The following is a 13,305-nucleotide window of genomic DNA, read 5'->3' on the forward strand; positions in this document are numbered from 1 at the left end:
ATCTGGATAGCAAGATTCTTTGTTTGCTGATGATCCACTTGTCCACTTTAGTGCATGGACAACTTAGAAAAACACAGATAATACCATAATTTTTATGTAAGTGTATGTCCAAATGTAAATATTTGTTGAATTTAGGTTTTTATTAATTTTATTATTAAACAAAACCCTAAAAATAAGCAATAACATAACACAAAAATCTTTCAATCCAGTACCAATATATGCACATATATTTGTATGGTTTTTAGCATGTGTAGTGTTGTCATCAGTGTTAGTGCAAATAATTGGCAAAGCATCACATGGACCATAGCTGTGTACATGTAAAACTTTAAAAGCCTGTTATATGGAGTGATATGCACTTTTGCCCTCACATTGTATTATTTCATATCCCAAACAAAATACAAAAAATGGGTGGTTATCAGTTGCCAGAGAACAAAATATTATACGAATTATTTTACTTTATTTTCCATAAACATGTAATAATAACAACTAATACACACTGGTTTATAATAGGGTGGTTTTTCACTATTATAATTGTACATGCTCTGGGTGCTGTTGTGAAATACAGAAGAATGTTTTAGCTATAGTATGCCTAAAAACTAAGTATCATAAGTTATTATACATCCTCTTGTTATTTAAGAAAAGAGGTAAACAAATCTATGCTAAGAAAAGGATCTTACCTGAAAATCACAGGCTTACTAGGTTGAGATGTGGAGGAATAATGAGACTTAGGCAAAAAAAAAATTACTAAACTTATTGGTACTACCTTGAAAGGTGTTTATTTGTTCTGATTAATATTTTAAGGCTTGCACTGGAGGTGGGTGTTCTGTAAGCGAAGCCAGCACGGCTATAACAGATGAGAGTACACCAGAAGGGGTTCCTGCTCCAAAAGCCCAGTCATATGCATCTGACTCCTTTAACATCTCCTGGACTAAGCCTGAGTATCCGAATGGTAAGTGAACTCTTTTAGCCTCAAGTTAAAAAGATGATTAGTAAAGGTAAATTAATATTCTAAATGGCAGCTTATATGTGGTGCTTAATTTTTAATGATCATTTTAGCACATAAAATACCTGAGATAGTATCATTGTCTGCAGCTGGGAGATTGTGGTTTTCAGCCCAACGTGGTGTTTCAGTGGCTCAAAAGTGCTCCCTTTTGATAGTTCTTGTGTACTGCATCTCATTGTTCAATGTTTTCCCGGGCAGCTGAGCTGAGGAACAGGCATTCTTGGAGAATATCGGTCTAGGATGTTAATTTCACCCTCCAATAAAACATTAATTGATATGTAATAATAATTAGATTTGTGTTCTGCATACTCATTATATAGTTGTACTTTTCTATGGCTGTGAAAGTTAAACAATATGCTTTCTTTTGTTTAGAAATGTTTTCCATTTCGAAATGTCCGTGTGTAAAACTTCCAGACAAATGTTACTTTTCTAGTGTGGTTGCACGGTATCATTTACCTTGGAATTTGCTTTGATTTTAGCAGTTTAAATCACTGCTACATGCATGATAATAAAATCAGAGTGATGCTATGTAGGAATCACTAAATTTGAAGTATCAGAAATGTTTTTCTTTATTGGCTCATGATATTATTTCAATATATAGAATTATTTCTCCCAGTGGTTTCACATAAATTTCATTTCTTCCTGCAAGTTTTTTTCCCACATTCAGTTGTGATAAAGCACATCCTACTTGTTCAACTTCACTAAAGACATTTTAAATTATTCCCCCAGAAGTGGTGATTGTATTCTGTAAGGTCTTACATTAAATTTAGAAAGAAATAAGAATATGTCACCTGTTAAATAATGTATTTGATAATTTATGGTTCTTTGGAAGTCATTGTGGAAGATTTTGCTTCCTAGCCCCTTAGAAACTTTCTAACTCTGTTTCTAAGATCTCATCAGCATGTGTGGCAAAGGTAAGGAGGCAGGAGAAAGGGGAAAAGTAAGGGATGGGAGGAAATGGTGAGGATGGTCATGTATGTAGCTTAGTGCTAAAGTCTGAATAATTTTCCCTGAAATAGGCATTTTATAGTTAGTTTCAGGGCCTGATCGTGTTATCCTTGCATTGTGGAAAAAAATCCAAACCATTTAGAGAGTGGTTAAACTAATCAAGGAAATATAAATATATATGTCCATATACATATTTGTACATGCATATCAACAGCACACAATAAAGGTCTAGAGTTTAAGAAATAAATTTTCACAAGCTTCCTTTAAAACAACTAAAAGCCAGGATGCATGACTGAATTTGGGTGTTGTAGCTTGTTAATACAGCATTTACTATGTCCAGCTTGTGTCTCCTTTTAACTACAATAAACAACTTGCTAGGGAACTGCTGAGGATGTTGGTGCACTTTCAGCAAGTTTGCAGCTGTTTCCAGATTGGGTGGGAGTGCAGGGCAGGAAAGCTCTGCAGAGGGACTTGGACAGGCTGGATCAGTGGGCTGAGGCCAATGGTGTGAGGTTCTACAAGGCCCAGTCTGGGTGCTGCCCTTGGGTCACAACAATACCAGGCAGTGCCACAAGCTGGGAAGCTGCTGAGGAAAAAAGCACCTGGGGGAGCTGGTCAGCAGTGGCTGAGCTGCAAGAGCCAGTGTGTGCCCAGGTGGCCAAGAAAGCCAGTGGCATCCAATGGATCACTGATGTGGCCAGCAGGACCAGGGTGGTGATTGTTCTCCTGTACTCAGCACTGGTGAGGCCACACCTCCAATCGTGTCTTTAGTTCCAGACCTCTCACCATGAAAAAAGACATTGAGGTGCTAGACTGAGTCCAGAGAAGGGTAACGGGGCTGGGAAAGATGCTGGAGTGCAAGTCAGATGAGGAGCAGCTGAGGGAGCTGAGGGTGTTTAGCCTGGAGAAAAGGAGGCTGGGGGGAGACCTTATCCTTCTCTACAACTGCTTGAAATGAGGGTGAAACCAGGTGGGGGTCAGTCTCTTCTCCCAAGGAACAAGCAATAGCACAAGAGGAAATGGCCTCAAGTCGTGCCACAGAGGTTCAGATTGTGTATAAGGAAAAATTCCTCATAGAAAGGTTTCCCAAGCATTGGAACAGGCCGCCCAGGGAAGCAGTTGAGTCATCATCCCTGAAAGTATTTATAAGATGAAAAGTTGTGGCACTTTGGGACATGGTTTAGTGGTGGATTTAGCAGTGCTGGGTTAGCAGTTGGACTCAATGATCTTCAAGGTTTTTTCCAACCTAAATGATTCCGTGATTTATCTAATAACGTATTTCCTTATTCTCCAATTTTCAATTTCCATCCTTTCTCCATTTTCTTGAAAAGACTTTTTAAAAAACTCAACAGCAAATAAGCTCTAAAAGTTTTGACTGAGCAAATGCTTAATCAGGAAGGTTCACATTGTTCAGTGACTTTGTTTTGCTCGTTCTCAGCACATCTTTTGGGCTGCCTTTTGGCCATATCATTTATAATGGCTGTGTCAGTGTTTTAAAACTGTGTAAGAGACTGAAAAATATCATAGTTGAGAAGAATAAAATTTGAGAAAAACCAGCAGAAGGTACTTAGGTACTTTCCCTAAAACTTTCTTTCTTCAGCATTCTACTGGTGCACTCTTTATTTTTCTGTTTGTTTATTTTTTTTTCCCCAAAAGCGTAAAAACTGTTTCCTCCTTTGAAATGAGTTTGATCAAACTTGGTGTGTTTCAGGCTGCTAAGCAGCGCTTTTCAAAAATACTGAGCTTGGTTTTGTTTCAGGTGGAAACCTCAGAATTGCAAAGATTTGCATATCAGAGATTGTCATCTCCTTATTAGTTCTCTGGGGCCATTCCCTTCTCTCCTGCCTCCTTTCGTTTGCTCCTGCTTGACAGATGCTACTGTTTATTTCCATGGGCTGAGGAGGCTTATCAGCTTCCAATGGGCTGGCTGGGGCTTGGACAGCGCAGACTTTGCTATGCCCTCCTGATATATATGGGGTCCAGCTGCTTGCAGTGAATTAGAAAAAAATTAAGGAGAATTAAAATGCTACCCTGGAGGTCAGAGGTGGCAAAACAGATAAAAGGCTACATGGCTTCTTCACAAAGATGGCACAATGAGGGGAAAGAAGCTTTGGGGTACAGGAACACCTAGGCCTGTGTTGTCCAGATGTAGATATCGAACTTCGGGGCTACGTTTTTTTTATAAATTTAGGGCTTATTTACATTATATGGAGGGAAAAAATATTTCATAGAAAAATGGGAAATTTTTTGTTGAAAGTTGCTTTGGAAATATAGTTTATGTATCAAGTAGAAAAAAGACTTTTGGAAGATGGCATGTTGAATATATTTGAAATATCGACATTTTATTTTGTCTTATTTTCAATCCAGCAATAAAATTGTTGATGGGACATGGCCCAGATTCTGCCACTCTACACATACATATCGCATACATATGTAGGTAATAGGTAGTATAGGCAATATTGACCATTTAGATGAGGGCAGTGTATGGAGAGGCTTGTGAAATCATGTGTCATCAGATACTCTGCTTTGACCTTTCATTATTCTAGCGGCCTTAATAAACAATGATCTCCTCTTCAGAGCACATCCATTATAATCTTGCCATATAGTTTGATAGCTGCTCTTTTAAAATCCTTGAAAATTTTCCAATGAAAATTTTCCTTAGCTGGTCAATTCTCAAAAACTTCATTTTGTGTTCATGTCATAGATAAAACCAAGTCTAAATCAGACTGTACCTTCCCTGGCCATGTGGAATTTTAATGGAAAATATTAGGTATAGTAAAAACTGATTTATAAAATTATTCAGTGAACTAAGCCAGTACTTGTTCTTGCAAATCCTTGTGCTTATGAGAGACGACTGGTGTTTGTCGTCAGTGAAATTGATATAGGTGAAAGTAGGTTTGCTTAAGATTTGACCTGTAGATTGCACCTTAAGAGTAAAGTGCTTGTAGTACTTTGGATTCAAAATCTCTTTAGTGTCTTGAATATCATTGACACATTATATGGTCTCATCCAGAGAGGGGAAAGGAGCAAGATGAAGATTTTATAACTTTCTTCAGTTTAAGTTTAATTTGCATTCTTGGATTTCTTTTCAATGGTGAAACATAATTGTACTATAGACAATAGAGATTTTGTCTTCGGTGAAATCAAGATTTGACCTAGCTGCCTAGACTTCAAAACTATGAAGAAACTGCATCTTTTCATAGTGACCACATGTTGCTCAGGAAGCCTTGTAAATCACAAAAATGTCCTATGGTCTTATATATTTTACGCATGGTAAACTTCAGCAGTATCTAGCAAGTCTCAAGAAGTTTGTTAACTTTGGGCTAACTTTAAACTTTTTCTCTCTATGTTTTGGAAGCCTATACCGGTGAAATAGGGAAGCAGAGTTACTCATCCCTGGTGAAAATAGTTACTGCCTAATTTAGAAAAATGGCTTCATATCTCAAAAATGGACTATTAGATAATTTTCTTCTGAAATGTACTTTTTTTTCTTTCTTTTCATACTGTAGTTTTCTCCATCAGTGTCCTACATGGCAAAGGCAGAGGTAACAGATCAGATTTTTGGAGACGATTGTTCTCTGTCTGTACTGGGAGAACTAACAGAAGCTCACAGAGCTGAGCAGCAAGCTGCTCCTCAAGTGGGCATGCTGCACAGTGCTGTGGCTTTAGGAACTCTCTAAAACATTAATGCCAAGTGACCTGACTATGATTCGTGCTGTTACCATACGTATCAGATGAATTAATAATGATTTATTAGGCACTGATCTGGGCTCTCTGGTGACCAGTGACAGGACCCAAGGCAACGGCATAAAGGTGTCTCACGAGATTTAGGTGTGAGATCAGGAAAAGGTTCCTTGCCCAGAGGTGTTTGGGCACTGGAACAGGCTCCCCAGAGAAGTGGTCACAGCACCAGCCTGACAGAGTTCAGAAGTGTTTGGACAATGCTCTCAGGCACATGGTGTGATTCTTGGGGTTGTCCTGTTGGTCCCTTCCAGCACAGGTAATTTTAAGATTCTATTCTATGGTACTTTAAAGGGGTTAGTGCTACAGGTATAGTAGATGCTTAGAGTTATCTCAGTGTTTGGCATTTTTTCCCTATAAAACACATCCTTAATGCTAGCATTCACATTTTTCCTCTGAGATAAACAAAAGAGTTTAAAGTATATACCCATATATATAAGATTTGTTTATTTATTGTAGGAAAAATATCAACCATTCATGTTATTGCTTCACAAGCAACTAGGCACAGAAAGACAAAGGATTTTTGCTTTAGAAACCCTGTCAAATGTGGTAAGATTGATTGTGTGAGGTTTTCCAGGACCTCCTCCTGCACATCTCTGCTGTCCGAGCTGAGTTTAGCCTCTCAGTTTTCTAGAAGAGAAGGGATTTGAGGAGTGTGTGAATCACTTCACCATACTCAGATCTTTAGCATATAAATATTTTGAAGTAGAACTCTTCAAAGCTCAGCTGAAACAGTTGTGTGTACACTTTTATTTATGATGCAGTTCTCCATTTTGTGGAGTGGAAAATATTTTTTCAATTTCACATCGAATCTTCCTCAATGTAGTTTCAAAAAATTAATTTTTAAGGGAAGGAATAGTGAACTGACCTATAGTTTTACAATAGAATTTGTTTTTATAATGGAAGGATTGGAAGGCATCCTCTGAACTAAAATCACTTCAAATATATCCTATAACTTTGCATTTATTTGGCTTAGGATTTCTCATTTAAATAACTTTTAAAAAGGGAGATTATTCAGAAGTAAGAAAGATGGCAGAATAGCCCTAAGAAAAAGTACTGCTTTGCAAGCTCAGTTTCTAAAGTCTAAGCAAATCTGTAAAACGAAGTTTTTAGTTCATTAAATTCAAAATACTCTACAGGATTTGTTATCCTACCATGTACCTTTATAAGAACAAAGTTTTAGAATTCCTTATAAATGCAATAAGCAATCACTGGCAGTTTTAGTTAGTATTAGCCAGTTATACAAGAAGGACCATTCTTTCCTCTGTCTAAAAGTCTTGCTCATGTTTGAGTTTCCAAATATGTTTTCTTTCTTTAGATTGACTAGGAAAGGAGTAGTTTACTTCAGGAATTTTTCTACAGCATATTGAGAAGGAAACAGTAATCATTACTCTTTTGTGATTTCATGAAGAAAAGTGGGTAACATTTTCCAACCACCCCACTCATACCCCAAATTAATGAAGTATGTAGTTTGTTGGCAAAGCACTGAAAATCTGAAGTAATTTTTATAAAGAAAGAGTATGAAAAAGGTGTTTTGTGTGACAAAATTATTTGTTACTGATTCATTGTAGTTATAGCACTGAGTTGTCCTTCCACATTTTGATTATTTTGAAGATTTTGTTTCTAAGTCTGAAGCTGTTAAGATGTGAGATGGTTTTTTGTATTGTTCAAAAAGCCATATGCAGAGTAGACTCTAAACCAGAATTGCCTCAGTTTCCCTCATTCCAAGGTGGTGTTGGCAGCCTCTCAGAAGCAAGTTTTTTAAGGAATAGTGAATAGGAACCTTTGGAATAGTGAAACTGTTTAAAGAGATGCAGTGCACTTGTAATGTTTGCTATAGTTAAAGATGGGAGAGTATCTTTCTTTTGAGTTTTATCTGCCCAGTCATGCTAAACAATATCTGCTCAATCGTGAACAGTTTGAAATACTACTGCTACTGCCTTGGTGTCTGTAGCATTAGTTTTCTTCTAAATTCTGTAGCTTTTTGGTTACTAAGTGCTATCACATTGTTTTATAGGTATTATTACTAGCTATGGATTGTACATGGATGGTGTTCTGCTGCAGAATTCATCACAGCTAAGTTGTTATGCTTATGGGCTTGCTCCTTGGAGTCTGCATTCCTTCAGAGTCCAGGCATGTACTGCAAAAGGTTGTGCTTTAGGTCCACTGGTGAGTACCTTAATTTACATTCTGGGAATGTAATAAATGTCAGATGACAGTGAATATCAGAGTAAATGGTGATGATTCACTCTGGGCAGTACTAACCCATCTGGCAAAATGTGACATTTAAAAAAAAAATCCTGTTTAAGAGCTGCTAAAGATTCAATAGGTCATTGTTAGGCACCATTCCAAAGTAGAACATAGGTACAGTGAGGGAAGACAAAAACGGAGTCTGAAACACACATTATTGAAATTAAATGGAGTTAATATGTCTGAAAGGTGCAGGTGTGCTTTAACCAGATTTACAAGGATGTATATAAAGAAAGAGTTACTGTTCCAGTAATGAGCAAATTTCTAGCTGCTGGACTGAAAGGATTAAAGTTAATTTGAGAATTGCAGAAGCTAGAAGTGGCAACAGGAACAAGGAAAATATGGTAATTCATAAATCTTTTGAATGCAAGTATGTGATCAAAATATTATACTTGACAGATTTTAGCAGTCTTGTGTAATGCCCCATTTTTTCAGGATTTGAGAACACAGGAATATTAAATTTGACAAATTTGTGAAAAACAGACCTCCTGAGGGTTTTTAATTTTGTTAAAGGTTTTTGGATATATAGCTGAACTGATATATCTGGTATGATTTCATAGTATAGCTGATGAATAACTAGATTCATATCTACTGTGCTTGGTTTTGTTTTCAAGCATAACTGAGAAAGAGGCCTGTGCTTATTCTGGGATTTAACTTTTTGTTTAATTCAGCTTTATTTTTAGGCTTCTAAATTTGGTAAAAAAAAAGAGGGAAGAAAAAAGAGGTTTGGGAGGGTTTTGTGTTTTTCTTTCTATTTTTTCTATCACAGTTTATTTTTTATCAGGAAAGAACTTCCAGGTTTTATTTTTATGTTGTAATTTGTTAGTCACATTTCCAATTTTATTTCCAAGATTGCTTTTGTTCAAATGCCAGTAATGTTTTCTCTCTGCAGAAGACAACTAGACTTTATAACCATTAAACATTTTATAGCTTGCTCTACTTTGAAGAATATTTATTCTTAAAAGCTTGAATGGCTTTTTGCCAGTTTTTCTTGTACATTTTTTTACAACTTCACATATACCCCAAAAGCAAATCGTGTTTTAAGGTACTTGATGTGCAATAACCTAATCCATTGTGTTGGTAATGATGCTTAAGAAAACTCATTACCAAACTTTGCATACAGATGAAATATGTAAGTTTTCAGTACTACTGTCCTATCAAATAGGCATCAAAAGGAAAGAAGAGAACACCAGTGGTTACAGTTTAAAAAATACTTCTAGTAGTCTTTTTTGACATCTCCTCTGAAAGACAGACTTGTAACTTGACTTTTGGAACAATTCAAAGGGGTTGCGGTAGCTGATACTCATCTGCATCCCATGATCAGTACACAAACTGTTTTCCAGAGACAGTGATCCATCTCTAATCACAGGAATTGAAGTACATCTTGATTTAGGCTCACCTAAGTGCTGCCAGGAAGTTAAAGCACTGGATCTTCATTTGATTTTTAAAAAAAGATTTTCATATCAATTACAGAGTAAATCCAATACTTAAAAAAAAAGAAGAAGAAAAAGAGAAACCTAATGTTTTGCCTCTGCTCTAAATAGTATGGGAAACATTTCCCAGCAGTAAACTGATATGATTCCAGCTATTTTTGTTGCTGATCTTGTGCTTAATGTGCCCTAATCGATCAAGGAACATCATGTGACATTCCCCTAAATATGGAATTTGTCCACCTTATATTCCTGAAGGTTCTGAAGATCTTAATTAATTATGAGTGCATTAGCTGTTATTCTATTTCAAAAACATGGTTTTGTTCAGATTAGGTATTTCTTGTTTGATTTTTTTTCTGTGACTGTGACTTATTTTTAAGCGAGATGCAAATTGTTAAGTAAATTAAGAAAGGCTGCATTTTAATCTCTTCCTATTACATCCAAGATACTGCTTTTTTCTGTTCTAATTGTTTGGGTGTTTTGTCCCTAAAGAGGGAAAAAAATGGTTTATTAAGGGCTAGTGTAGCCTGTAATGGATTCTTTGGAGAAATTCAAGAAAACTCAAATTATGTTTGTTTTGAAATATGTTACCTCTTGTAAATGTCTTATTTATAAGTGGAAATGTTCAACACTGAATATTTCTCATCTCAACCCACTGCTATTAAATTTAAATTTCAGGGTTTTAGTAATATGTATGCTTGTACTTTTCCCAATATTATTAGGCCTATTCTATGATTTCTATGATTTGGTGTCACTTATATGATACAAGAGTCTTTGTTTATTAAACTATTAGTAAATATGTCTGAAAATACCACGGGGTGGTGTAAAATGATATTTAGAAAAATAAGTCTGAATAAGGTTTCCTGTGCCATATGTTTATATAGCACATTATAAAAAAAGCTAAAGACATAATATAGCTGTTGCAACTGTTTAGGACATGATACAGATTGCTACAAATTTATATTATTTAAAGATTTTTTTGAATCTTCTTCAGTAGAAAAACATAATTGTTAATAATTTCTTCACATTTTTCATGTTTCTGATTGGAGCACCTGCATTTAGGAGCACTTTACTGGAAATTACTTTGTTTAGAAAGCACCATTTAGTCAAATCCTTCCATAAGGATGTTTTTGACTAAAATACCCAAATAATCAATGTGGCAGTGATCCAATAAATCTATGTTTATCTTTAAGCATGTACTTTATCCTGTTGGCTTTACTGCAACTTATCACTTACTTTCAATATAAGAAAGTGTATAAATAGAGAAGCACATATGGAGGTATTGATGCACATGGCACTTGTAAACAATAAGCTGTCCAATCTTTACATCTGAAAAGTACAACATTCATGTTTCAAGGACAGAGAAAATATGTTTGGTTATTTAGATGACAGAGCAGGTGTGGCAGATTAAAAATAGCATTTATTAGCACTCCCAAGAACCTGCAGCTGAGAGGCACTTACAGAAGTGTGAAACCATCTTATACCTTAGAAAACACCAAATAAATAATGTAGCAGAAACAAAATTGTCGCCATAAATAACATAATAACAAATTACTTTGTTCTATAGCACTGAATGTTTACTATGAGTTGCAATAGTAAATATCTGGAATATTTAATAAGTATTTATTTATTTCTATTACAATTCTTTCATATTCAGTACATTATCCAGCTATTTTATATTTTATTTTCTCTTAAAGATTTACTTTTTATTGCAACTTAATTTTATTAGGTGAATGTGAAAGTTAATTTAGGGAGCAGCCAATATTCCAGAAAGGAATTTTTATCTGTTAAATATTTGTAATAATTTACTGCAGTGTTTAAATGCGTGTTCCTTGCAGTTGCTTTGTAAACGCAGAAAGTTATGTGGTCTTCTATTGCTGTATCCTTTCCTTACACTGAGATTATACATCTGCATGAGGTGGATGTAAAAATAATTAAATAATTTTAAAAATAATCTTTTATTCTTTTTCAGTATTTGTTTCCTGTTACTTACAGTAATATCTATTTAAAGTAGGTTAGTAGCTGAACAGCTTCAAACAAATGTAGATGAAAGGACAGCAACATGCTTAAAAATTAGGATGCTGACAGTATTAGTTACTTTTTCTTAATTAAGAAATACCTTTTCTTAAACTTTGCATCTCTCATTCCTCCTCTGTGACTATGGCACCAAATTCCATCTCCTGTTGAATTTGCAGGTAGAAGCTCGGACCATGGAAGCTGCCCCTGAGGGAATGGTTGATGTATTTACTATTGCTGATGGGTCCAAAGAAGTTCAATTAAAATGGCTTGCCCCAAATAAACCAAATGGAAAACTGACCTACACAGTCCTTGTCACTGGTCTGTTCTATGCTGATCAAGGTATAATTTTCCCTTCATAATAAGTCTAATGATAACATTGATATTCCATTTATTTTTAAAAAAAATTCTTTAGCACTATATTTTTGTACTTTTTTGTTTTTCCCTGTGCCATTGATTATTTTAGAATTATCAATTTTTATTTAAGAACTGCTGCTTTGATTTATGGTGCTTTACATTTGTACAAACACATAAATTGGCAAATAAAGATAAGCTCTCTGCACTCATTTAGTCTCTAGATATACACATAGAGTCTTATCTTGTCACCTTCTCTCAGATAAGGAAGCTGTGCTCACAAAGTTTCGGTTGGTTTGCTTATATAAACCACTTGTGAGAGCTGGTCATAGTATGGTTGATCATGAGTATAATTTGAAGAAGAAAGGGAAAGAAAACCAACTCTCTATTTCTATATCATAAACAGACTCAACATGAGATACAAAAGCCTGACAAGTAACAGTTCCCCGCAGGTTGTTCTTTTGCTTCCCAGGTTTATGTTGCAGGTTGTTTCCTTTTTTTTACATCTTTAAAGCTTAAACATAGCAATGTGGTCTTGGGTTAAAATGTTGCTAACTCAGAGCAGGCAGTTAGTGATGTCACCCTTATGTAAAAGCCTAGGGCACTAAAGAAAGTAAATGGACATTTTTTCCAAATGTATTACAAAATGTGTGTATTTTTTAGTTGAAAGTAGAAAGCCATGTCCTCTAATTATATATATGTAAAATACTTGGGCACTGAATAAAAATGAATGTTCACAAAATGAGTATGAGCATTTCATATGTCAATTTGAGCTATTAAGCATGCTCTAAGGTATAATAAATAATAAAATATTGTACACAAGTAATGTTTATGAATTTTACCTAACAATGTTGTCATTAATTTTTAGTACACTTTAAACAGCATGATTGACATTAGGCAACTATAAAAATGTTTTCTTATTAGTATAATATGAAATTATGGTTGAAAATAATGTTTGGATGACATTTAATCCTTCTATGTACTGTTCGCAATTTTAATCAGTATTGTAAATGCAGTAACAGATAGAGAATTGAATCACTGATGACTTTATAACTCGCCTCTTCTTTTCTGCTCAGAATGAGACTGGCTTGTTGCTTCCAGTATTGGTGCTAAAGAGAGCATAGCTGCTGTAATTGCTGTCCTCTGCAAAGTAGTTTATAAATGAACTTGTTTGTGTGCTCTTTGGAGAAACACATTCACTGAGGAGGGCAACGCGTGGTAGGCAGTCTCAGCTGACCCCTCACAAAGGCTGTTGTGTCCCTTTTTTATGCAATGAAGGCTTTGATGTATTCTGCTGTGAAGCACTTGTAAGATTATGAGGAGAAGGAGTGATGATCAATATAAAAAAAAGGAGCAACATTTTGGCTGGACCAGTGACAGCAGAGCCATTTCCGCCAAAGCAGCAGGGTGAATAATGCAAAAGCCATATTCCCCTTGTGTTTAATCTTGCATTGTTTTTGCAAAGAAAATTTCTGCTTGCTTTCTAAGTCATGTCATCCTCGGTTGTCATCCCGTCTCTCAAACCATCAAAACGGTATTAAATGTTGCAAAGCTGTGCAGCTA

At 35.5% G+C, this 13,305-nt stretch overlaps 1 protein-coding gene across 9 annotated transcripts in view; it reads left to right on the top strand.

Moving 5' to 3' along the window:
* USH2A (usherin) overlaps positions 1–13,305 on the top strand; it is a 373,983-nt gene that overhangs the window by 188,703 nt on the left and 171,975 nt on the right. For all 9 annotated transcript variants that reach the window (XM_071426043.1, XM_071426058.1, XM_071426050.1 and 6 more), the window contains 3 exons: positions 802–949; positions 7,710–7,861; positions 11,568–11,730. In XM_071426043.1, coding sequence (XP_071282144.1) covers positions 802–949; positions 7,710–7,861; positions 11,568–11,730 — 463 coding nt within the window. The remainder of the gene's footprint in view (positions 1–801; positions 950–7,709; positions 7,862–11,567; positions 11,731–13,305) is intronic.

Source organism: Agelaius tricolor, unplaced genomic scaffold (assembly GCF_023055355.1).
Source record: "Agelaius tricolor isolate 1412-34295 unplaced genomic scaffold, bAgeTri1.0.p SCAF_1, whole genome shotgun sequence".
In the NCBI taxonomy this organism is placed as follows: domain Eukaryota; kingdom Metazoa; phylum Chordata; class Aves; order Passeriformes; family Icteridae; genus Agelaius; species Agelaius tricolor.